Source organism: Danio rerio, chromosome 6 (genome assembly GCF_049306965.1).
Source record: "Danio rerio strain Tuebingen ecotype United States chromosome 6, GRCz12tu, whole genome shotgun sequence".
Classification (NCBI taxonomy): domain Eukaryota; kingdom Metazoa; phylum Chordata; class Actinopteri; order Cypriniformes; family Danionidae; genus Danio; species Danio rerio.
This window is the reverse complement of record NC_133181.1, coordinates 48,053,811-48,077,500: the sequence shown is the minus strand read 5'-3', so window position 1 is coordinate 48,077,500 and position 23,690 is coordinate 48,053,811. Positions and strand designations below refer to the sequence as shown.

Sequence of the window (23,690 nt, the reverse complement as noted above, 5' to 3'; positions counted from 1 at the left end):
ACCTAAAATAGTTATGTTTCCTTGTGAGATCAGGCTGAAATACCCCACAGATGTCAAATTTTCCCATATTTGGAGATATCTCTTTAAATGCAAATGAGTTGCTGCTTTTCTGAAGAGGGCGGAGCCTTTAGAAACTATTCTGACAACCAAGAAACAACAAAATCGGCAAATCTCATGCAGCTATTCATAAATTCAAATGTAATACCTATTCAAGAAATAATGGATTTTGGATACAGCTGAAGTCCCAAAGCTAAAGTGCTTTTTCAAGTTTTCTGTGTTGGTACATGCACCAATGTTGTGATTACAGCACCGAAACTAGGAAAAAGTGAGCTTTTCTAGATATGTCCCTTTTAAAGGAACAGTTCAGGTGTAATTGAACAATCTGTCAGTATTTACTCATCCACATGTCAGTCAGAGTTCCTGTAATTGCATGGAAAAGAGCGGCTGTTATGGGGAAAGGTTAGTTGAAGTCTGGTTTGGAGAGAGGCGAGTTCATTTCCCTTTGAAAAGGAACTTCAGCCTTCAAATACACTGGCACATTTTGACAACATTAAAGGTGAAGTTCAGAGAAAATTATTTTGGGATTTATTCTGCTCCTTTCAGCAGATGGAAAGTAAGGCTACTTGCGAATGTATTTTCAGTGCAGTCATACATATGCATATACGCTTGTGGTAGGAAAGACACCTAATCGCTCTGTTATCACCTTTTACCACATTTCAGAATAATGAATGACTTGGATTATAAGTCACATCTTATGTTTTAGCTTCATCAAAGTCACCAAGAACATCAAAGAGAATGAGATAGTACTGTATGAATGCTGGAAAATAAAATAAAATAAAATAAAATTAAATGTAAAAATTTAATTAATTTTTTTATTAAATTAAATTTAAAATAATAAATAAAATAAAATAAAATTTAATATAAAATAAAAGTAGTTACAAAATAAAATAAATTAGTCACAAACAGACTTCAAACAGAATAAGAGTAAAATGTTTGAATGATGGAAAAATTAAATTAAATTAAATTAAATTAAATTAAATTAAATTAAATTAAATTAAATTAAATTAAATTAAATTAAATTAAATTAAATTAAATTAAATTAAATTAAATTAAATTAAATGTAAAATAAAATAACATAAAACAAAATAATAAAATAGACATATTTTAAACAAAGTAAATAAAATAAGTAAAATAATGTGTACAAAATTAATTTTAAACTTATTCAGCTTCTTTAGCAACTAAAAATATTCATTGCTAAATACATTTTTTTAGTGTTGTCAAATACATATTGTATGAAACAAATTTTAACTCTAAAAACTACAGTGAAATATTTAAGGAAAACACTATAAACATATTGTTCCCCAGTGTCATTTTAGTCAACAACTAGTTAACAACCTATAAAGTTCATACCATGCAGAACCACTAAAGTCAATGATCCTTCCCTCTCGCAGTGTCTTTACTGAGAAAATGAAGCCTCTGAGGAATTAAAACAGCCCTCTCATCTATCTCTAAAGTCACTGTTGTTAATTAATGCAGAAGGAGGTAGAAATGGTGATGTGCGTGCATTCAAAACTCATATCTCATATGAATTTATTACATATTTCGTTAAGGAACAATTAAGGTGGCTATTATCTTTATTAATACTTTCTTCTTTTACCCGAGGTCTCTTTTACATTAATCGTAATCAGATTGTGCGTTTCCATTTCACATGCTCAACTCTCTCTGTTATTTAACTTTTTTAAAGAATTTAATTGACTAGTACTTTGGGTAATGATGCCATCTGCCTAATCATATATCTAGTTTTATTTGTTCTTTTTTTCTATCATTTCTGTATTTTTCTAACACTTTCATGCATTTCAATCACTTTTCTACACTTTTCATTCATTCATTCTTTCATTCATTCATTCATTCATTCATTCATTCATTCATTCATTCATTCATTCATTCATTCATTCATTCATTCAAACATTACAGATAGGGCCTATATTTCTTTAACAAACATTATGGACAATTTTCATTCATTTATTTTCTTTCCTTTGGCTCAGTCCCTTATTTATCAGGGGTCGCCACAGTGGAAGGAACCGCCAACTGTTCCAGCATATGTTTTATGCAGCAGATGCCCTTCTATTGAGAATTTTCCCTATTCTAATTTAAAGAGCCCCTATTATGGGTTTTTGAAAATGACCTTCTATGCAGTGCGTAAGACAATGAATGTGCATAAAAAAAAAAATAGTCGACTCAGAATAGAATAAATTAATCATGTTGGGTTCGGATCTTTTGTCTGAAGGCATCGACATCAACAGGCACATCCCCAAATATGTTGTACTGGATCTGGTAAAAGGTGAATGCGTCTTTCCCTTCAGACACTAGTGGAGCACGGGGGATCATGGAACTGATCATGACGCGAAGATCACGATCAGCGACAGATAGAGGTTCGGCTGTGGGGAATAAAGGGTTAAAGTTCATGTTCACAACAATACCACAGTACAGTCAAACTAGTGCTGTGTTTGTTCCAGTCATTTTTCAGATTTTTGATACAATAATCTACTTGAGATTTGCTATTAAAGAAAGGAGCAGCAGAGACTATTATGTGTGGGATTTGGTCAGACTTTGACAGGGACTACAGCTGTTACAGCTCATTTGGGCCAGTTTCTTCTTCCTCCGGATCATAACATGTAAGTGTAATTAAAACAACATATGTGTTTAATTGTGTGTTGTAATTGATTCATGGGTCTTGTAATCATGTATCTATTATAGATCAGTGCTTGTACTGCATCTCTCAGTTTAAATCTGTTTGGGGCTAATCACATATTGATATTCACGTACACATATTCACATACAAACCACGTTGAAAACATGACGAGTGCTTCTTCCGTTACCCATTTAAATGCGTTTCTGAACTCGTGTTTCTCTGATGTTTGTCTTTGCTATGGCCACCATCAGGTTTTCATACACACACGGCGCAGTCAGTTTTCAAAACTTTTGCCACTGTGTGGATTAATGCTGAATGTTTGTCGTTGTTATTACTTGTGGTTAGTGTTAAATGTTAAGTAATATGCTGGTGTCTAATGCCCAATTCACACGGGGCTTCAGCGTCAATGCTTGACAGAAGTCGTGTCTGAAGTTGGGGCTGACGCGATCATTATAAGAGTGTCAGCCAATGAAAGTAGTCAGCAATCGGCTACTGTCTGGAGCTGGTGTATTTGCAAACAGCAATCTGATTGGCTGACGCTTGCGTCATTTGAAAAGTTACTTCTGCAGTGAGCAACACCTCTGAAGCAGTGTCAACGGATCCACAATGCAGTTCGGCAATGCCTGACTTCACCCATTCAATGTGAATGGGAAGCATTGATGTTGAAGCCCCCGTGTGAATGGGGCATAACTGCATTGCTTTTTTGCATTCCTGCATTGGGCTCTCTGCTACTTTAGAGCCATGGTGGGCATTTCTCTCTATTTTGTGCTCATCCTAGTTGACCAATTATAACAGACTGGGTCATCAGACCAATCACAGCAGTTAGCCTCACGCAAAGTGAAGAAATTAATCACTGAACAAATCATATAGGAGTCGTTGGGATAATTAGATAAAAATAAATGCATATTATAAGACAATGAAAGTGTGTTTTGACTTTGCATGCATATCAGTTGTTGGAGACCCCCAAAACCCAAATATGACCTTTATAATGCAAAATAGGTGCTCTTTACAACATAAACCTCTATAAATGTGTAAATGTGTAATTTGCACCTTGCTTATGACAACATTTAATTTACATTTTGAAAAAGTCCACACGCAAGTGTACACACTCTCACACACACAGAGCTGTAAATGACACGAAACTCCAACAATCAGCCAGGCATCAGTCAATCAGTCAATTAAATCAGCCTAGATCTAACACACCAATAAGACAAGAGCCCACTAGCACACTTCCTCTCAGATTGGAACACTCAGTAATTGGCTTTTTGTAACAAGTCATTTTCAATTGTGCAGTACAGATCACCTCTGGGTCAGCTGCGTCCCCAAGAATTTAATTTCAGACCGCTATAAATTATATCAGTCTGCCAAAGAATAAAGATTCCCCCTTCTTGATTAAATCTCACATTCTTAGCTATCGGTACATTCAAATTAATATTTTTCATCTTAGTATCCTATCTTGCAAGCTGATCGCCTGATTTATATTCAAAACTATTAAGCAAGCAAACAGCCGACAGCTCTTCCCCTCGGAACTGTCCGCCGGATCTTGATATTTACTTTAACAATCGCTCTCCTGTTAACCAAAACCACAGTAGCACACATTTCTTTCCCCCTTTTTAATGATCAAGCCTATTATTCGCTAACATAAATTGCATAGGAGTTTGGCTGCGATCTCTGTCACAGTCCCCTGGCCTATTTACACAAAAATATGGTGGAAAAAAGAACTAAATCTTAAAGGGGAGCTGCCATGAATGCATCAAAAGTTCTTAATAAGATACTTTTACCTGCAAGGCACCCCAGGAACGACTGCAGAACCAACAGTTTCCATAGCAACTTCATCTTCGCTTTGGTATGGTCAAAGTCAACTCACATCCAATCCCGAATGTATGGAGTCCTCACTGTGGTTTCTCGCTCTTCACTCTGTAAGGAACAGCAAAAAGATGATGGGCTTAGTTTGATTCAAAAATCACTGCTTTACTACAGTTCTGGTAACAGTTGATAGAGTTCAAATCTACAAAAAGCTGACCCGTATTTGTTTTGTTCTCTGTGCAAGCTCACATTATAAAGCATGTTGCATACTTTGCAAAAAAACAAAAACAAACAAACAATAATACATCTTGAGAGTGCTTTCACTATATTGTATAAGGTATGATATAGGACAATTCTATCACATATACTGTAGAGTTCAACTAACAAGAATGCAAAACTTTATAAAAAATTATATTCTGATAATAAACATGCATGATATTGTTATTATTGGCTCTTCAAAATACTGTGAATAATTATGCATGAAAAAAAAGATTCATTGGATTTACAATCAATTTTTTTTTATGTAAGTGGTTGCAAACTAAAACGCTGAATTTAAAAAAACAAATAAAACTTTACTGATGTTCACTTTCATTGGTTTGTTTAATACAACCCATATAACCTTAAAAAAATAACAAATCCAGTTGTTTTTTTTTTCAGTGTGAGTGGTTTAAAATTTCAGAATGCTTTAAAAATATTCAGATTGTTGTTTATCACCACAACAAATGCTTGAAGATTTATAAGATTTATATTAGGTTCAGAACAAATATGTGCAAATAAATTACGTACAAATTCAATTTCAAACGTTTGAATACAGGCAAATATCAGAAAATGACGTTTAATGTGTGTCACATTTGCCACGAATATATGAAATTTGTTCCAATGTTTGTTCCATGGAAGTTTACAAAAAGTAAACTCAAGCGGAACATTTGATGCGAAAAACATCCTGTAAGCAAACTAGAGAGACTTATGAACTTATGAACAGTACGAGAATTTTGGAACATAAGTTCAAACAAAAATGATGCAGTAACTTCGATTAACACTAGGTTATATAAAACTATTAAGTGAATACAAAAGTAACTCACCCTTCAAACTTATTTGAGTTTCTTTCTTCTGTTGAACACGAAATAAGATGTTTTAAAGAATGCTGTTAGCTGGGAACCACTGACTACTATACTAATGTTTTTCCTACTGTGGGAGTGTCTTTAGCAGTGTTCAGGAGAAGAAAGAAACTCATGAAGGTTTAAAACCACATGAGGGAAAATAAATGGTGAGGGAATTTTCATTTAAAAATGAACTATACCTCTAACGGACTAATAGACTTACAGTGCCTCATTTCTAAATTGTACCTTATAAAACCTTTTGCAGTTTTTTTTTTTTTTGCTTCACACACCCCTACTTGTTACAACCATACATTCTTCTTCTATTTATTTATTTATTTATTTATTTATTTATTTATTTATTTATTTATTTATTTATTTATTTATTTATTTATTTATTTATTTTTGGTATTGTTTTATAGATTTTTGCTCACTTTGTAAAAAAAACAAAACAAAACAATAACACATCTTGAGAGTGCATTTGCTACATTGGTATAATATATGGACATTCTTTCACATATAAAATTCAACTAACAAGAACACAAAACTGAGTTACAAGTGTTAATGTTCAATAATTCATCATAATGTGATAATAAGGTAATTTACCTAGGTAATTTACTCACGCTTCAGCTGTTCAAAACCTGTGAGTTTCTTTCTTCTAATGAACACAAAACAAGATATTTCGAAGAATGCTGTTAGCTGACACCCACTGACTTCCATAGTATATATATATTTATTTTCTATACAGGAGGTCAATGGTCAAAATATCTTCTTTTGTGTTTAACAGAAAAAAGAAACCATAAAAGTTTAAACCACAGGAGGGAGAGAAAATTGTGAGGTGATTTTCATTTACATAACTGTATCTTTAATGGAGCTAATATTTGTTATATCTTTTTTTTTAAACTTACTTTAACTTCTACAGGAAATGTATATATTTTTCAATGTTAATGCATTACCTAACATTTACTAATGAGACTTACTGTAATTCATTACTAAACTGTACCTTATGAATCATTACAATTTAGTTTCACACACCCCTACTTGCTACAAACATAAAGAGACTTCATTAAAAATGATGTTCACTAGCTAGTCGACTTCTTTAACATGACATTTCACTAAGTGAAGCAGTTTAAGCAACATTTAATCATCAGGAGTTGATTGAATTTTTCTAAATTGTCTATATACTGAATATGACAGCTGGCTTGGAAAATAGAAGGGTTTAAAAAAGCAAGTTATTAGACTTCAATTAAGGAGTATAAAGACAAATATTTCACACTTGTGGTGGAAAAATGCCATGTGTTCAACTTCGAAAAAAACAACAACCTCACAATACATAATGGCTGATTCTGAGAATGTGTTATTGAAGTGTTGCCACATACACTTAAGCAACACTTATTACATAAAATAAGGAATTAATAAGGAACTAATAAAGTAGGCAGGTGCATGTGGAAAGGTTTTTGCATATGTATTATTTATTTTTTAAATTATTTAGGATATTCTTATTTGTTTAATGTATCCCAAATTAACCCAGGTTGAGTTCTTGAGTTTGTGCACCCAGAATATAGAAGAAACAGACCACTCTGACACACATTTAATACATTTTATTAGATTAGATTAGATTAGATTCAACTTTATTGTCATTACACATGTACAAGTACAATGCAATGAAATGCAGTATAATAATTAAGGTAGGGCTGCATGGTACTGGAAAAATCTAACATTGCAATGTGTTTTATTTTGCTATATATATTGCGATATGAATACAATTTTTACCATAAATTGACCTCATATCTTTATTTGGAAAGAATTTATAATGTTAAATCAATTGGGATGATTTTGCAGTGGAAGTGCATCTCCATAAACTCTAATAAACAACCTAGAAACTTTTTGGGGTCCCCAGACACATTTACTTCGTGGTCTGTGCTATTTTCAGTGCATTTCTGTATTTGCATGTGTTGAAAGTATTTTCATCCATAATAATCTCTAAAACAATCAAGAAAAAGATGCAGTTTATAATTTCCCGAGTCTAACAGTATTCAAGTACAGCAACTCAATGATAAAAATAAAAATAATTTAATAAAATGAATTATAGTAAAGGTCACAAATTGTACAATTTCTTATACATGCATGTTTTTAAAGTAACTATACAGTCACAGGCATCAAAAACATATGCAAATGATTAATTAGAATACAAACTCAACATTGCAACATTGCAAACAAATCCTGCAATGTGACTATTGCGAATGATCACATTGCGATATCGATGATGAAACAATATATTGTGCAGCCCCAAATTAATTGCAAGAGGTATTTAGTGACCTGGCCTTATTTTTCTAATATGCAACATTGCAGATATTACAGTTGCACATAGAAAATTTACTTACACCAATACATACCTCAGGTCGCTAGTGACCTTAAACACTTTTTATCACACAAAAAACTGACATCCTCTAATAATTGTTATTTAATTCTAGAATAAATATTTGACACACACATTGAGGCATTTAAAGAAAATTGCTAACTTTTTAACATAAATGAGGAGATGGGTTTTAAATGATGGTATAAGGGTTACATCTAGGTGTTCAGCATAAACTGTACAATCACTTTTCCAAAAATAAACACCACACTTATTTCTCTCTCTAGCTTAGAGATGCCCAAAGTAGGGCCTGCGGGTCAAAGTTGGCCTATTGTAATTTTAGATTTGGCCCACCATCCCATCTGAGAAGAGAGTGAAAAGGATGGAGAGAGATGGGGAGAATACCTTTAACAGATATCGTCATTTCTAATTTGACGTAGCATTGTTTGTTTGTTTTATTGCTGAGCTACAAAAAAACAAAAAACAAAAAACAACTGAAATTAAATGTAAATTAAGAGAGTTTTTTAAGATGTAAATACTGTCACTTGATGGATAAAGGATTTTAAATAAGACATCAGCGAGCAAATCAAGGCAAAAGCTAGTGTAACTCCATTCTGTTATACTGTAAAAGAGATGTTTTTTACTGTAATAAGTTCATTAAAAATGTAGTGTAAAAAATTATATTAGTTAATATAAAGCTGTGTTTTCTAGTTATTTTTAAATATTATTAAATAAATAACAAAAGTACACATGGCCACTATATTTACTTCTCCACCCCAAACCCCCAGCCTCAGTCAAGTTTAGTTTTTGACCCTTTATAAGAAAAATATTTGGACATCCCTGCTCTAGCTGATACAAAAATGCCAGTTTATTATGATGAGAATGTGATTTAGTTGACTGACTGAATACTCCACTATGTATTTTTCTGAAAGTTAAATTGATCGTCTGAATCTGCACAAGACATATTTAGCTCATTTCTGTATGCTGGGTATGGTTGAAGGATGTTTGTATTGAGAATGAGGAGAGGAAGTATTGTTTTTTTTTTTTTTTTTGGATTCTGTTTTTACTTCTCAGTGGAAGTCCCACAGGGTTCGCCATGGAATTGGAACCAAGCACGTATTGTGTCTAGAAAAGGAGTATTTCTCTATGTGTTTTAAGCTTTTGACACCACAAAAGCACGAAAGCTGCTGGAAAGCGAGAAGAAATCAATGTGGTCCACTGTAAAGCCTCAGAATCCCCAAGCAGAACTTGTGTCTCCTTTACAATAATCCAAATACAACAAACAAAAGACAGGAATAATTAATAGATAGTCTCAAAAAAAGCACTTAAAATAATTTACAGTTGAAGTGAGAATTATTAACCCCCTGTTTATTTTTCCCTCAATTTCTGTTCAAAGAAGAGCCGATTTTTTTCAACACATTTCTAAACATAATAGTTTTAACTCATTTCTAATAACTAATTTATTTTATCTTTGCCATGACAGTAAATAATATTTTACTAGAGGTTTTTAAAGACACCTCTATACAGCTTAAAGTGATATTTAAAGCCTTAACTGTTAACTAGCCAGGTTAATTAGGCTAGACTATCGAAAAAAAAAAAATGCTTAAAAGGGCTAATAATTTTGTCCTTAAAATTGTGTTTAAAAAATTTAAAAATCTAGCCGAAAAAAAAAATAAATAAATAAGACTTTCCCCAGAAGAAAAAATATTATCAGACATACTGTGAAAATGTATTTTTTCAAAATAAATGACAAGGTGGACTGTTGGAGCTAAGAGCTGATTCAAAGTTCAGAGACTACGCCCATCATAGTAAAAATGTATTCATTCATTTAGTTATTATTTATTGTAATTAATTGATTGTTATCGCCTGTGCAGGTTTACATTGTTCATACAGCATTTTCTGTTTTAAAGTAATAATAATAATAATAATAATAATAATAATAATAATAATGATAAACTTGTAAGAAATTCTTAATATTAAGCTGAAGTTTCTGTTACTGTGTTTAAACTGAGATAAAGGAATCAGATCTTTAGTGGTTTAAAGTAATATGATGAATTGGAGTTATACTGTTATTCCATTAATTATCTCAGACAAACACAGCGCACCTAAACGGTGCAGTGCAGTTTACTTCTCTCCATAAACTTGCATCGGAGCTGCAGCAATGGATATCTGTTTGTCATCCTCTAAAAAAACGCTTGATGGTCACCTAGTTACGAGAGATGACAGACTTGAACGCAAAGCCGATTGTAAACCATCAAGAAAACCATGCACTCACGCAATTTACTTCAGGTCAAAATAACAACACACATAAAAAAGAATGCCGTATAGCAGCAGTGAAGACACTGTAAATAAAAAAAATATGTCGCCAGAGTGGCTTTTTGGTTTCTTTTTTTGTTCATCCCAGCAACTAGCTCCCCATCTGAAAGATTTTTTTAGCATAGCGAGTAATGTTCTGTTCTTTTCAACACTTATGTTTATTTTATTATGAAGAGATCAGGTATTTAGTTTAAATATTTTTGTTTTTGACTATTAAAACTATCTGCCTTAGTAATGTTAGTAAATTAAAATAAACTGGTTAAATAAATAAAAAATCCTAATATTCCTAAATTTACTATATTTAAAAAAAATAATTATCAATATAAAATGATGACACAATGTCATTATTTGTTTTTTAAATTTTGCTTACAATATATTACTAATATATTATTGTATGTATATATCAATCACTACAAAAAAGAGCACAAATTTGTATAAATCATGGAACCACACAAGTACAACCTAAAAAAAAAAAAAAAAAAAAAAAATATATATATATATATATATATATATATATATATATATATATATATATATATATATATATATATATATATATATATATATATATATATATATATATATATATATATAATGAGACTCAAATCAATAAGAATAGGATTTTGCTCACATTACAATAATGGGAATTTGGAGAGAATGCCCTCAATTTGTCAAAATGCCACACCAATATGTTTTTTTGTTTTCAGTTAAATATCCTTCTTTTTTTTTTTCTTAAACATTTTGTGCTGAAATACACTCTGGATTTTACAAACACCGAAGCGGGCAAAAACAAAGAAATAAATAAGTAAACTTAGATACACTGGCAGCAATATATATAAAAAAATAAAAATCCAAGGAAAAAACATGGATCAATCTAATCTTTGAAGTGCATATGGATTCCACTGTGCTCCACTCTCAGGTTCCTGTTCAGACCGGCTGTCTGTGAGGGTGAATTGAGGGGCGTTCGGTTCTGAACTGCCGGTGGAGAGAGACGGATGTAAATGGGACGCAGTGTGATTTATGCAGCATTCAGAGTGAGCGGAGCAGTCGTGAGCAGGAACATGTCAAAAGTTGCCTTGAGAGAAAGCCAAGTTCTGCTTTACTAGGAGGAAGCGGCTTGAAAGCAAGATGAGCGGCTGCCGCAGCGGACAAGTCTCGCTATTCACAGTTTATTAAAGGAAACGTATCATGAAAATACCACTTTTGCATGTTAACATGCAATAATCAGGTCCCTGGTGCCTCTACCAACCCAGAAAATGGGAAAAAGAACTTACTTTTGGCAAGCCTTTTTATTCAAGCATGTGGGAAAATGTGCCATTCAGATTTCACTCCACCAGTGACGTAGGAAGAAGAATCTTACTGCCACCCTTTAATCTGCTCGTTTCCACCCACAACACCACTGCAGCTCTCACTATTTCTGTTTCTATTTCGCTGTGGCAGATACATATTTTAAAGAGACAGTGTGAGTTGCATACTATGGTGAGGGAGGAGAGAGAGTGCGACTAGCATACTATGGTAAGGGAGACAAGGGAGAGTACGACTAGCTTACTATGGTGAAAGAGGCAAAAGAGGGTGTGAGAAGCATACTATGGTGAGGGAGGAGAGAGAAATGGTGAGTAGAATACTATGGACAGGGAGGTGAGAGAGGTGATGCGAGAGAGAATGTGAGTAGCATACTTGGTGTGGGACGCAAGAGAGAGTGTGAGTAGAATACTATGGCAGCGGAGGTGAGAGTATGCGAGTAACATACTATGATGAGTGATGCAAGAGACAGTTTGAGTAGCATACTATAGCGAGGGAGGTAAGAGAGACTGCAAGTAGCATACTATGGCAAGGGAGGCGAGAGGGAGAGTGTGAGTAAATTACTATGTTGAGGGAGACAGAGTGTGAGTAGCATACTTTGGTAGGGAGACAAGATGGCGTGTAAGTAGCATACTATGGTAAGGGAGGTCATAGAGCATGCAAGTAGCATACCATGGTGAGGGAGGTAAGAAAAAAATGCAAGTAGCATACAATGGCAAGAGAAGAGAAAGAATGGGAGCAGCATACTATGGTGAGTGAGACGAGAAAGTGTGCGTAGCATACTATGGTGAGGGAGGCAAGAGAGTGTGTGAGTAGCATACTACAGTATGGTGAAGGAGGCAAGAGAAAGTGCCAGTAGCATACTATGGCAAGGGAAGTGACAGAACATGCATGGTGAGTGTTGAAAGCGAGCATTCAAGTAGCATACTATGGTGAGGGAGGCGAAAGAGAGTGGGAGTGGCATTATATGACAAGGAAGGTTAGAGAGTATGCGAGTAGCATACTATGGTGTGGGAGACGAGAGAAAGTGTGAGTAGCTTGCTATGGTGTGAGAGATTAGAGAATGTAACTAGCATACTATGGCAAGGGAGGCGAGGGAGAGTGTGAGTAGCATACTATGGCAAGGAAGTTGAGGAAGTACAGTATGTGAGTAGCATATTATGGTAAGTGAGACAAGAGAGTGCGAGGAGCATGCTAAAGTGAGTGAAGCGAGAGAGAGTGCGTACAATGGTATGGGAGACGAGACAGTGCGAATAGATTACTATGGTGTGGGAGACAAGAGAGAGTGTAAGTAGTATACTATGGTGTGAGAGACGAGAGAGTGCACGTAGCATACTATTGTGAGAGAGACAAGAGAGAGTGTAAGTAGTATACTATGGTGTGAGAGACGAGAGAGTGCACGTATCATACCATTGTGAGAGAGACAAGAGAGAGTGTGAGTAGCATACTATGGTGTGGGAGACGAGAAAGTGTGTGAGCAGCATACCATGGGGAAGGAGTTCAGAGAGCATGCGAGTAGCATGCTACGGTGAGAGAGACAAGATAGAATACGATTAAGATACTATGGTGAGGGAGGCAGAAGAAAATACAAAACGCATACTATGGCGAGGGAGGTGAGAGTGCATAAAAGTAGCATACTATGGTGAGGAAGTGAGAAAGCGTGCGAGTAGAATACTTTGGTGAGGAAGGCAAGAAAGAGTGTGAGTAGCATACTATGACAAGGGAGGTGAGAGAGCATGTGAGTAGCATACTATAGTGAGTGAGGCGAGAGAGAGTGCGATTAGCATACTATGTTAAAGGAGACAAGACACCGTGTGAGTAGCATACTATGGGGAAGTAGTTCAGAGAGCATGCGAGTAGCATACTATGGTAAGGGAGGTAAAAGAGAGTGTGAGTGGCATACTGTGATGAGGGAGGCGAGAGAGCATGCGAGTAGCATACTATGGTGTGGGAGATGAGAGAGAGTGCATGCTACTTGCACTCACTGCTACTTGCAAGAGTGTGCAAGTAGCATACTATGGCAATGTGCGAGAAGCGTGTTATGGTGAGGGTGACAAGAGAATATGTGAGTAGAATACTATGGTGAGGGAGGAAAGAGAGTGTGTGAGTACAATTAGTATGGTGTGGAAGATATAAGAGAGAGAGAGAGAGAGAGAGAGAGAGAGAGAGAGAGCAAGTAACATACTATGCTGATGGAGACAAGAGAGAGTGCAAGTAGCATACTATAGCAAGGGAGGCGAGAGAGAGAGAGAGCAAGAAGCATACTATGGTGAGGAAGAGAAGAGAGACAGAGAGTGCGAGTAGCATACTATGGCAAGGTATGTAAAGTGCGAGCAATTAAATATGATCCAAGTATTTTAAAAGCCTCACATACATCTAGGCACATTTAATTAACTGACTTTGAATGTACAGTAAAACCAAAAACCCACTGCTATGAACCCTCTGCTAACGGCACACTGTAAAAAGCTCCATCTCTCCCACTCACTGACAACCGGAAGACGATGCTGAACAAGTCGTCATCGCTTACTTGATGTTTAATATATTCAAGAAGCCTGTTTTCTTTGAGCAGGTAAAATAAAAGGTTCTGTTAAATTTTCTAAGTGTATTCATGTGCAGTAAATTAATAAAGCCGAATCTATGACATGACAAATGTAATCTAATGGAACCACAAGAGCAGTGTAGTTTCACACGGCAAACACTAACCATTAAAAAAAATCCTGGTTTAGACTAATTTTAATCTTCTAAATCTGCATTATTGTCTGGTTTGAATATGTGAGGCTTGAAACAACAACTGCTCATTTCTGACATTTTGGATGTTTGAAATACTCTTGTTTTGTTGTTTCTGGAGTGTCAGAATAACACAAAGGCTCCGCCCTTTTCTGGATAGCAGCAGCGCATTTGCATTTAAAGGGGCACACACACAAATGTGCTGTGTTTTTGCTCACACCCAATGAGGAGCAAATTTGACAAGCTATAACAAATGGTCAGTGGGGTATTTTGAGCTGAAACTTCACAGGCACATTCTGGGGACACCTGCAATTTCTTTGACATCTTATGAAAAGGAGAATACTATGTCACATTTAATGCAGCAAAAAAGACGCTAACACCTTTGCACTCAAATATCCAGACTAACCCTGAGGCACAATTTTCCAAAGAGCTTTTCCAGATCGAAATCACATGGGCTGCAGAGATTGAATCCACTTTATTTCCTGAAAAGTAACGTCAACAACTTAAGCTACGGATTTGTGGACGCAGATCATGTCTAATATCGTATCTCTATTTTCAATCAGTCCAATCTGCAGGTCAGCCTCCACCTTAATCTGCTCTCATACACCCGCTCTCTTTCTCTCTGTATCCGAGCAGGAAGGAGATTGTCTTTCATCTGAAACCAGACAGTCGACTTTTCGGAATCTGCTGGCTCTACATTGATGTGATGTGCGAATATGGGTTTTTTCTATATCAAGATTTGTCAATAGAAGATCTTCTATCACCACTGTGCCCTTTGACAATGCCCTTTAGCCCAGGTAGAAGACCGTTCCTGTGTATTACTTGGGACAAAAGCATATTTCTAACAAACAAAAGAGTGAAAGTGATATTTTAGACAAATTGCTCACCTAAATTTCTATTCTGTCATCATTTGCTCACCCTCATGTTGTCCTGAATGTCATTTTAGCTGAACCTAGTTGTTTTGTTTTTTTTTGGAAGAAAATGAACATAAAGGGGATACTAGATGTCAAGCTCCAAAGGTACAATAGAAGAAACATAAAACTATAAATTAATGAAAAAATTAATGAATTAATAAATTAAAATAGACAAATAAAAAGTTAAAAAAAATTACATTAAACTCCATATAGAGCTGCACTATTTGGAAATATTTTCATATTGCGATTAATGCAGTCAATATTGCTATATACGATTGCGATTATAAATGGTATGTTGAGTCAACTTGATGAGTTTTTAAGAAAAATGCACACATAGATTAGTAATGAGAAATTTAATATGCACCAATTGCAATTTTCTTAGCTGATTCTGATTTTTGTAACGTGCCGATACCAATTTTTGCAGATTCCGATTTTCTTTCTAAGAACTATAACTATAATAAATTAAAATTTGAAAAATCCACATCAGTGTCCCTTAAACTTCATTAACAACACAAACAAAACTTAATTTTCCACAGTCAAAAAAAAGAAAAAAAATACTTGTTCAGATACTTGTGCTGAACCATTTGACTATACCGTTGATGACATGTAAATTATAAATTTTATATTAATGTATATACTGTTTTGTAACATAAATATTGAAAGCATTAATGTTTATATTGACAGTGACACCAAGTTATAAGAATATTTTTTAATTGATTCATTGATTCATTGATTCACTCGTTGATTCATTCATTCATTCATTCATCCATCCATTCATTCATTCATAATTTTATGTTACCATTATTGTACTTTTGGATCTTGATATCTCATATCCTTTTTATGTTCATTTTATTCCAAACAAAATCAGTTAGGTTGAGCTAAAATGAGACTTGAAACAACATGACGGTAAGCAAATGATGACAGAATGAATGGATGAATGAATGAACGAATAAGTTCAAATAGATAAATAAAAAAGTAATTGTATTCCAAATCTTTATCACCATGTTTGAGCATTAAAGGGCATCTATTTTAGCCCCTTTTCAAGATATAATATAGATATTCAAAATATTATTGTATAAGTCTTTTGTGTCTTCAGAATGTGTCTGTAAAGTTTAGCTCAACATACCCCAAAAATCTGGGGAATTTGAGATGTCAGAATATTGTAGCAGTTTTTGTTGCCTGTGTCTTTAATGCAATTGAGCTGGTTCTCCCCGCTCACCAATCCCACGCGTATGTCAGGACCATAGAGATCACTTTAATGGATGTAGTCTTCAACTTCTGCGTCTAACATAGATAAACAGCACAGTGACTGACAAGAATGAAGCAGATCTCTCTTACTAAGAACTTCCCCAAATGTTGTTTGATATATTTGCTTTGGAATTAATTCAAGCCATTCTGCAATGACCAGTCACACACAATGTCGCAAAACCATTCACACACACTCGTTTTTGTTTAGATTTGACAAAAATTAAATGTGACAGGATACACATTAATATCCACTGATGTATCGACATCCATTAGATTAATGTACAAAATAAACCGGATTTAAGTCCACAAACTGGTATTGAAGCGTCTTCTTTTATAGTTGTACTGACACTATGCGGTTGTGGTGATGGACTACATAGCAATTTTACTGTATTTATTTCAAACATGCACTGTTTTTAAAACGTTTTAAACTTGTAAAACTCATTATTGAGATGAGTTGCAGATGACCACAAAGAGCTAAACAGATCTTTGCGCACGTCCAGTTTTGTGAATATGTTCATACATGTTACTACGCAGACATGTTATTATGCATCTGTCAATCAATTCTGTGGGTGGAGAAATGGCACGTTGTGGTGAGCCTCAAAATGGGAGGGATTTGGATCCTATTTTAATGTCAGGAAATAAAAAAAGAGACAGAAGCTGCGTCCCAAATCACTTATGCACAATTCTACGCCATTTTGTAGTATAGTATAAGTAGTGCGTTGACACTGAAAACTCTAAAATAATAAGTGCACTTTAATTACCCGGATGATGCACTCATTCAACTGGTAAAGTTAAGTGTGGAATGTTGGAACTTCACGCTATACCTGCCAACACTCCCATTTTTCCCGGGAGTTTCCTGTATTTCAGACCCATCTCCCGTTTTGTTCTGTCTCCTGGAAATTCACCCTTCTCCCCCTCCTCAGCTATTTGGTACAGTCCATGAATCGTCAACCTTAATAGTGCAGACCAGGCTCCCAGACAATGGTGAATGCGGTTATACTCATGGCAGGTATAATTTAAGGTTAAGCTTTAAATCACTCCAATATGTCTGTGGGCACACGTTACACACATTTCTGTCCAAACAGCTTCCAAAAGATGATTTTCATCATAGTTGCTCTTTAACCACTAATTAATCAAACTAAAACCTCATTTGAAAATTTAAAACAGCAAAAAAATAAAAAGTTTGAAATAATTTAGGTTTTTTATGTCTTTGAAAGAATTATCTTATGTCTCTTCACACACACACACACACACACACACACACACACACACACACACACACGCACGCACGCACGCACACAAAAAACTAAACAGGACAAATTCTATACCTGTATGTATATATATATATATATATATATATATATATATATATATATATATATATATATATATATATATATATATATATATATATATATATATATATGTGCAGGTTGTGAACAGCGTGATGGTGAATAAATGACGATTTTCATTTCAGACTGAGCTATCTCTTTAAACTTTGATGAACATTAAATCGCAATATATCCAAATAACAGCAAGATGACAATCTCTGCCACAAACCCGCTTCATATTATTACACACATTTTACAAACCGAGCCATTTAAACAGTTTGCTTAGAATAAACTCCTCTTGAACACATATTCATTCAAGTGTTCTCCATTAGCATGCTGTTTCCAAGTACAGGTTAACAGCCTGATTGATTGGAAACGTGAATGTGAACGATCTGATGACACTCTTGCACTGTAACACTCTACACGAGAGTCATTTCTTTCTCTTTTTTTCCAGGGGTCAAGGGACAAAAACAGCATTTAGATGAGAACCATTGGGCTCGGTCATCACAGGCATGCTGATTCCACCACAAGCTTTAGACATAAGCGAGAAGGCCAACAAATGAGGTGGAGAATCCAGACCGCAGAACAAGCTGCACAATTGATCTGGCAGTGTATGGGGTTAATGCTCTATTTCAGGACATGTGTTGATCAAATCTAGCGCACTCATGCCTCTCAGCTTACAGTGTGAATTGTTTTATTGGCTCCAGTTTGTTCATGAATTAAATGCCTAAATGGTAAAAGCATGTAACACCACAACACACTTCTCAATTGTGCTCATTTATGGCCACAATAATTATAATTATCATAATTTTTTTGTCAGTATTGCAATTATGGGTTATAATGTTTTAGGTGATGTATAATGTATTTACTTACATGAACAGGCACATTTTTAAATTTAAATAGTTATCTCTATTAACATTGGTAGTTGATGTTAACTGATGTTAACAGGCATGAATTTGGCATTTTAGTAAATGTTGAACTATGATTAATAGGTGTTATACTGGTATTGTTCATTCTTAGTTCACTTGCTTCCCTTAGGCTTAAAGTCCTTGATTTATTAGGGACTACCACAGCAGAATGAACCACCAATTTCTCTGGCATATGTTTTATGCAAACTGATCTCACAAAAAGCCGTAAGTATTTTATGTTTTGTCAGTTTAGTGGCAAATTTGTATGAATTTGTACATGTTTAGTCGTATGAAAATGTACAACTTTAAAAAGGAGGAGTGGCACCCAACCCCACCCCTAAACCTAATCGTCATTGGAAGTTGAACAAATTGTACTAAATTGAACAAATTTGATCATTCAAATTCTTACAAATTAACCACTAAATCTAAAAGTTATGAATTGCCGTGAGATTGCGTTGATTTTATTCAATTCACCTTTATTTGTATAGCACTTTAACAACGTAATTGTGTCAAAGCAGCTTCACATAGAAGAGCATAGTAAATTGAAACAGTGTCAGTCCAGTTTTCAGTGTCTAAGTTCAGTTCAGTTTAGCTCAGTTCAGTGTGGTTTAAAAATCACAACTGAGAGACCAAACACTTAAGAGCAAATCCATCGATGCGCAGCTCTACAGGTCCCGAACCATGCAAGCCAGTGGCTACAGCGGCAAGGAAGAAACTTCACCAGTTGGCGAAAGTGAAGAATTTATGTGAATTTATAGGAATTTATTAAGAGTTTTATGTGGTTGACATGCTTCCAGACACACCCCACTGCTGAGAGTGCATTCATGAACCCCCAATGCTGGAAAACACCCATACACTCTCTCATTTACACACACACTTGTACATTACTGGCAATTAGTTCATTAATTTCACCTAAACTGGAGCACATTAAAAACAAAACGCACACACACACAAACGGGGAGAACATTACTCAACTCCACACAGAAATGCCTGTCAAATGCCACGTAAAATGCATCATTGTTAGCAATATATGGGTCAAATACAAAATTTCTCGTTTTGGTCATGGCATGCATCATGCTAATTGTATATAATGTTTTAAATACATATGGAGAGCACATTGAATACAAATTTTATTAAATGGCTTTTGTGAAAATACAATTATAAACTAAATATGGGTGAATTAAAAATGCCAAAATATAAATTGAGCTGAGTGGAAAGTCAAAAAAAAAAAAAAAAAGGTGAATGGCCAGATGATACACAGTTGCAATAAACAAACCTAGGTTTGTTTTTGATTAATGAGGAGTGTAAAATGATAACAGTGATACACAGGAGTCATACATTACATTAATTCATTTGGCAGAGAGATTAGAAAGTTAAAAGGTCAGATTAAGATTCTAATAATGATATATAAACAAATCTCTGGTTCTATGACAAACACTTTCAACTATATATATATATATATATATATATATATATATATATATATATATATATATATATATATATATATATATATATATATATATATATATAGTAGAAAGTGTTTGTCATAGAACCAGAGATTTGTTTGTTCATACATTAAAGGAACGTTAAAGGAACTTTTTTAAAAACCATATGCTCATTTTACCACTCCCCTTGTTTTTAGGGGAAAAAGAGTTTTTACTGTTTTTTAATCCATTCAGTTGATCTCTGGGTATGGCGGCAGCATTTTTAGCTTACCTCAGCATAGATCACTGAACCAGATTAGACCATTAACATCTCGCTCAAAAATAAAGAAAAATATTTTGATAACTTTCCTATTTAAAGCTCGACTCCTCTGCATCATAATATCACTGCACCTGCTGCAACAAAGTTCCTTGATTATTACGCCACAATGCGAGTATAGTTCCAACTCAAACCAGCCTAGAAAATAGCAACTTTTCATTTTTCTGTCTTAGAACACAATGTAATCACAAAAGCGTCAACCTTTAATAGAAAAATGATCAAAACTCTTTGATAATTTTTGAGCAAGATGCTAATGGTCCAATCTGACTTTAGGATCTATGCTAAGCTAAGCTAAAAGTGCTCCCACCAAATCTGGAGGATAAAAATGCAAAAACACAACTGTGTATCTCTTAGAGGACTTGTAAAATGAGCCAAATGCATAAAACATGGAGTGTTTCTTTAATCACACACAAGTCAGCTGTTGATGCATATGATTTACCAAATTATGACTGAACTTACATGTCATATGTCATTCAAACACAAATTAATACAGCAACATGCTTTTTTTTTAACTTCCAAAATTGCCTTGATATTAACTTGCATTGCTTTGATACAAATGTACATTTAATGATATATGACTAACTAATAATTTGGAAATTCATTTAATATCCATTGTATACATCTATTTAAAAATCCTAACACACATGCAGGCAATGTCCTTTGCGTGGGATTTCAAGAACTGCCATGGTCAAAAAAAAAAAAAAAACAAAACAAACAAACAACAAAAAAAAAAAACAGCTCAAAAATACATTCATGGCATTTTGTTCTATCTTCAAGCTGCCTCGGAGGGGGTTACGCATTTCCTTTTTTTCCCCCAAATCTATTTTCAAAGTGGGTACACGTTGCCTAAGTGACATGCCTCCATCTTTCTTGCTTTTTTGGGGCCTGAAAATCCCTCTCTCTAAACCAAAGAGAAGCCCAGGGTGCTGAACGTCAGGCATGCATTGGTGCATCAATGACAAGCACTCAGAAAAATGGGTAGTGAACGCACAGGCATAAAAAAGTCACCGCTGCTTCATGGAGCTTCAGGCAACGGGTGATATAAAGAGAGTGGCTTAAAATGTCTTCTTATGGCTTGCAACGCAAAGCCGCACAAAAGTCTTTCTGCTGGCTCTCTGTGAAGCTGAGCTCTTTGTGTTGAATGTAACCTTCATGGCTGAGCCACTCTGTCTTTGCCAATCTCGTTACAATGTTGTGAGCGGAATAGGATTCGCAGTCAAAGGTTCAGTGAAATCTGCCGCTTTTTCCGGTTCTTTTACAGTCTCTGTCAGTCTGCATTCCTCTCCTTATATATATATAGCAAAAGTGCCGCTTATGCTCTTCCAACATCATCTTGAAGTCATGCAGGTTAGCAATTCAATTATTCCAGCACTAATTATCTGGGAGCCACAGAAATGTGATATAGTAACACTGGTGTGGACACGTCATTATTTGGTCATTTATTGAGAAAGATGCTCATTTAAATTCAGATGGTGCAGCTACATCTACCAACAGGGACTATAGTCATGATAACCAGTCAAACTCTGACCCCTTGCTCTTCATAATCTTTAATCTTTAATCATCCATGTTCCCCATCCACAAACTAAACTGGCTGTCCGCCCGCTGGCTTGGATGTTTGCACTTGCAGGCATGAATATCAGAATATTAAACTTATAGTTGTGTTTAAACATGCTTCTAAAACATTCAAGACAATGTACAATGTAATTTTTGATGCACTGAATAAAATAGGAGTCAGGCATATTTAGAACTAAAGTCATTTGATGACATATTAATATATCCACAATATACTAACAATATAAAAGGATAACAATATATTTAACTTTTGTTATTTTAAATATTTATACTTCACAACTGTCCTATAAACCACTAGGTTTTAACCATTTTTTAACAAAATTTAAAATATAAGAATAGTACAGGTTAGAATAATCTGTAAATTGATTTTTTGTATCACTTGATGCTGTAAGTTTCCATTCTATCAGTCCAACACAATCTCACGGCAATTCGTAACTTTTTGATTAAGTGGCTAATTCGAATGAATTTGTATGATCTAATTCGTACAATTTAGTACGATTTGCTCGTCCACTAATGACGGTTGGGTTTAGGGGTGGGGATAGTTGCCACGCCTCCTTTTTAAAAGCGTACAATTTCATACGACTGAACTCATACAAATTCGTAGGAATTAGCCACTAAACTGGCAAAACGTAAAATACTTACGTTTTCTTGTGAGATCATGCTGATTAGTCCAACGATGGAATCGGATGAATGGTCGAAGGTTAAATGCGTGTAAGCATTTTTATCGCTGTTAAGAATTGTTTTATTTATTTGAATTAATTTCAATTTGTTTTCAACTCCGAGTTCAATCTGACAATTTTACAAATTCTAATTTCACCATTTATGTTTTTAGCTGATCCACCCTGATCTCATGAGAAAACGTAAGAAGTTTACGTTTTGTCAGTTTAGAGGCTAATTTTGAGTTCAGTCATATGAAATGTACAATTTTACAAAAGAGGCGTGGCACCCAACCCCTAAACCCAACCGTCATTGGGTGATGAGCAAATCATACTATATTGTGCAAATTTGATTTTACTAATTCATACGAATTAGCCACTTAATCAAAAAAGTTACGAATTGCTGTGAGACTGCACTGGCTGATCACATTATTAGTTGTGATATAATTTAGATTTTTATATTTTCTAATTGTTCTTAATATACTTATTGTTCATTAGTAACCAAAGACTGCTTAGAGTTCCACACCCTGGGATTGCGTTTCTTCTCACAGTAATTATCTCGACACTCTGAAGTTAGTCAGAGGATGTAGGATTAACTAATACTCAAGTAGTCTGGTTGCCTACTGCTCACTCATACTAACAGAGTAGTGAATTTCCATTTCCATACAACTTGCAAATATTAGTGATTAAATGATTATTACAAGGTCTTCATGCTACCATGCCACACTGCTCCATACAGTCTAATGTGCCTTACAAATTGATAAAATTATGTCATATCATAATGGTAGACTCTACTTAATCTACGGGATGCAATGAATTCGGGAACTCCAGAATTAATCAAAAAGGTTAACATTTACATTACAGATAATAGTGATGCCAATTACAGAATCAAACAATAAAAGCCAATTCAGAAGTCAATGCACATCAATTACTCAAAGATAAATCTAAGAGTATAGTTGGAAGCCCAAATTATACATAGTGTTGAGCTTGAGAGCTCTTCA

At 34.6% G+C, this 23,690-nt stretch overlaps 1 protein-coding gene across 8 annotated transcripts in view; it reads right to left on the bottom strand.

The window, feature by feature from the left end:
- The window catches only part of cntn4 (contactin 4), a 445,220-nt gene that overhangs the window by 290,611 nt on the left and 130,919 nt on the right, over positions 1–23,690 (bottom strand). For all 8 annotated transcript variants that reach the window (XM_009302657.4, XM_073953300.1, XM_068221777.2 and 5 more), the window contains 1 exon segment: positions 4,474–4,609. In XM_009302657.4, the coding sequence (XP_009300932.1) occupies positions 4,474–4,528 (55 nt within the window). In that variant the 5' untranslated portion in view covers positions 4,529–4,609.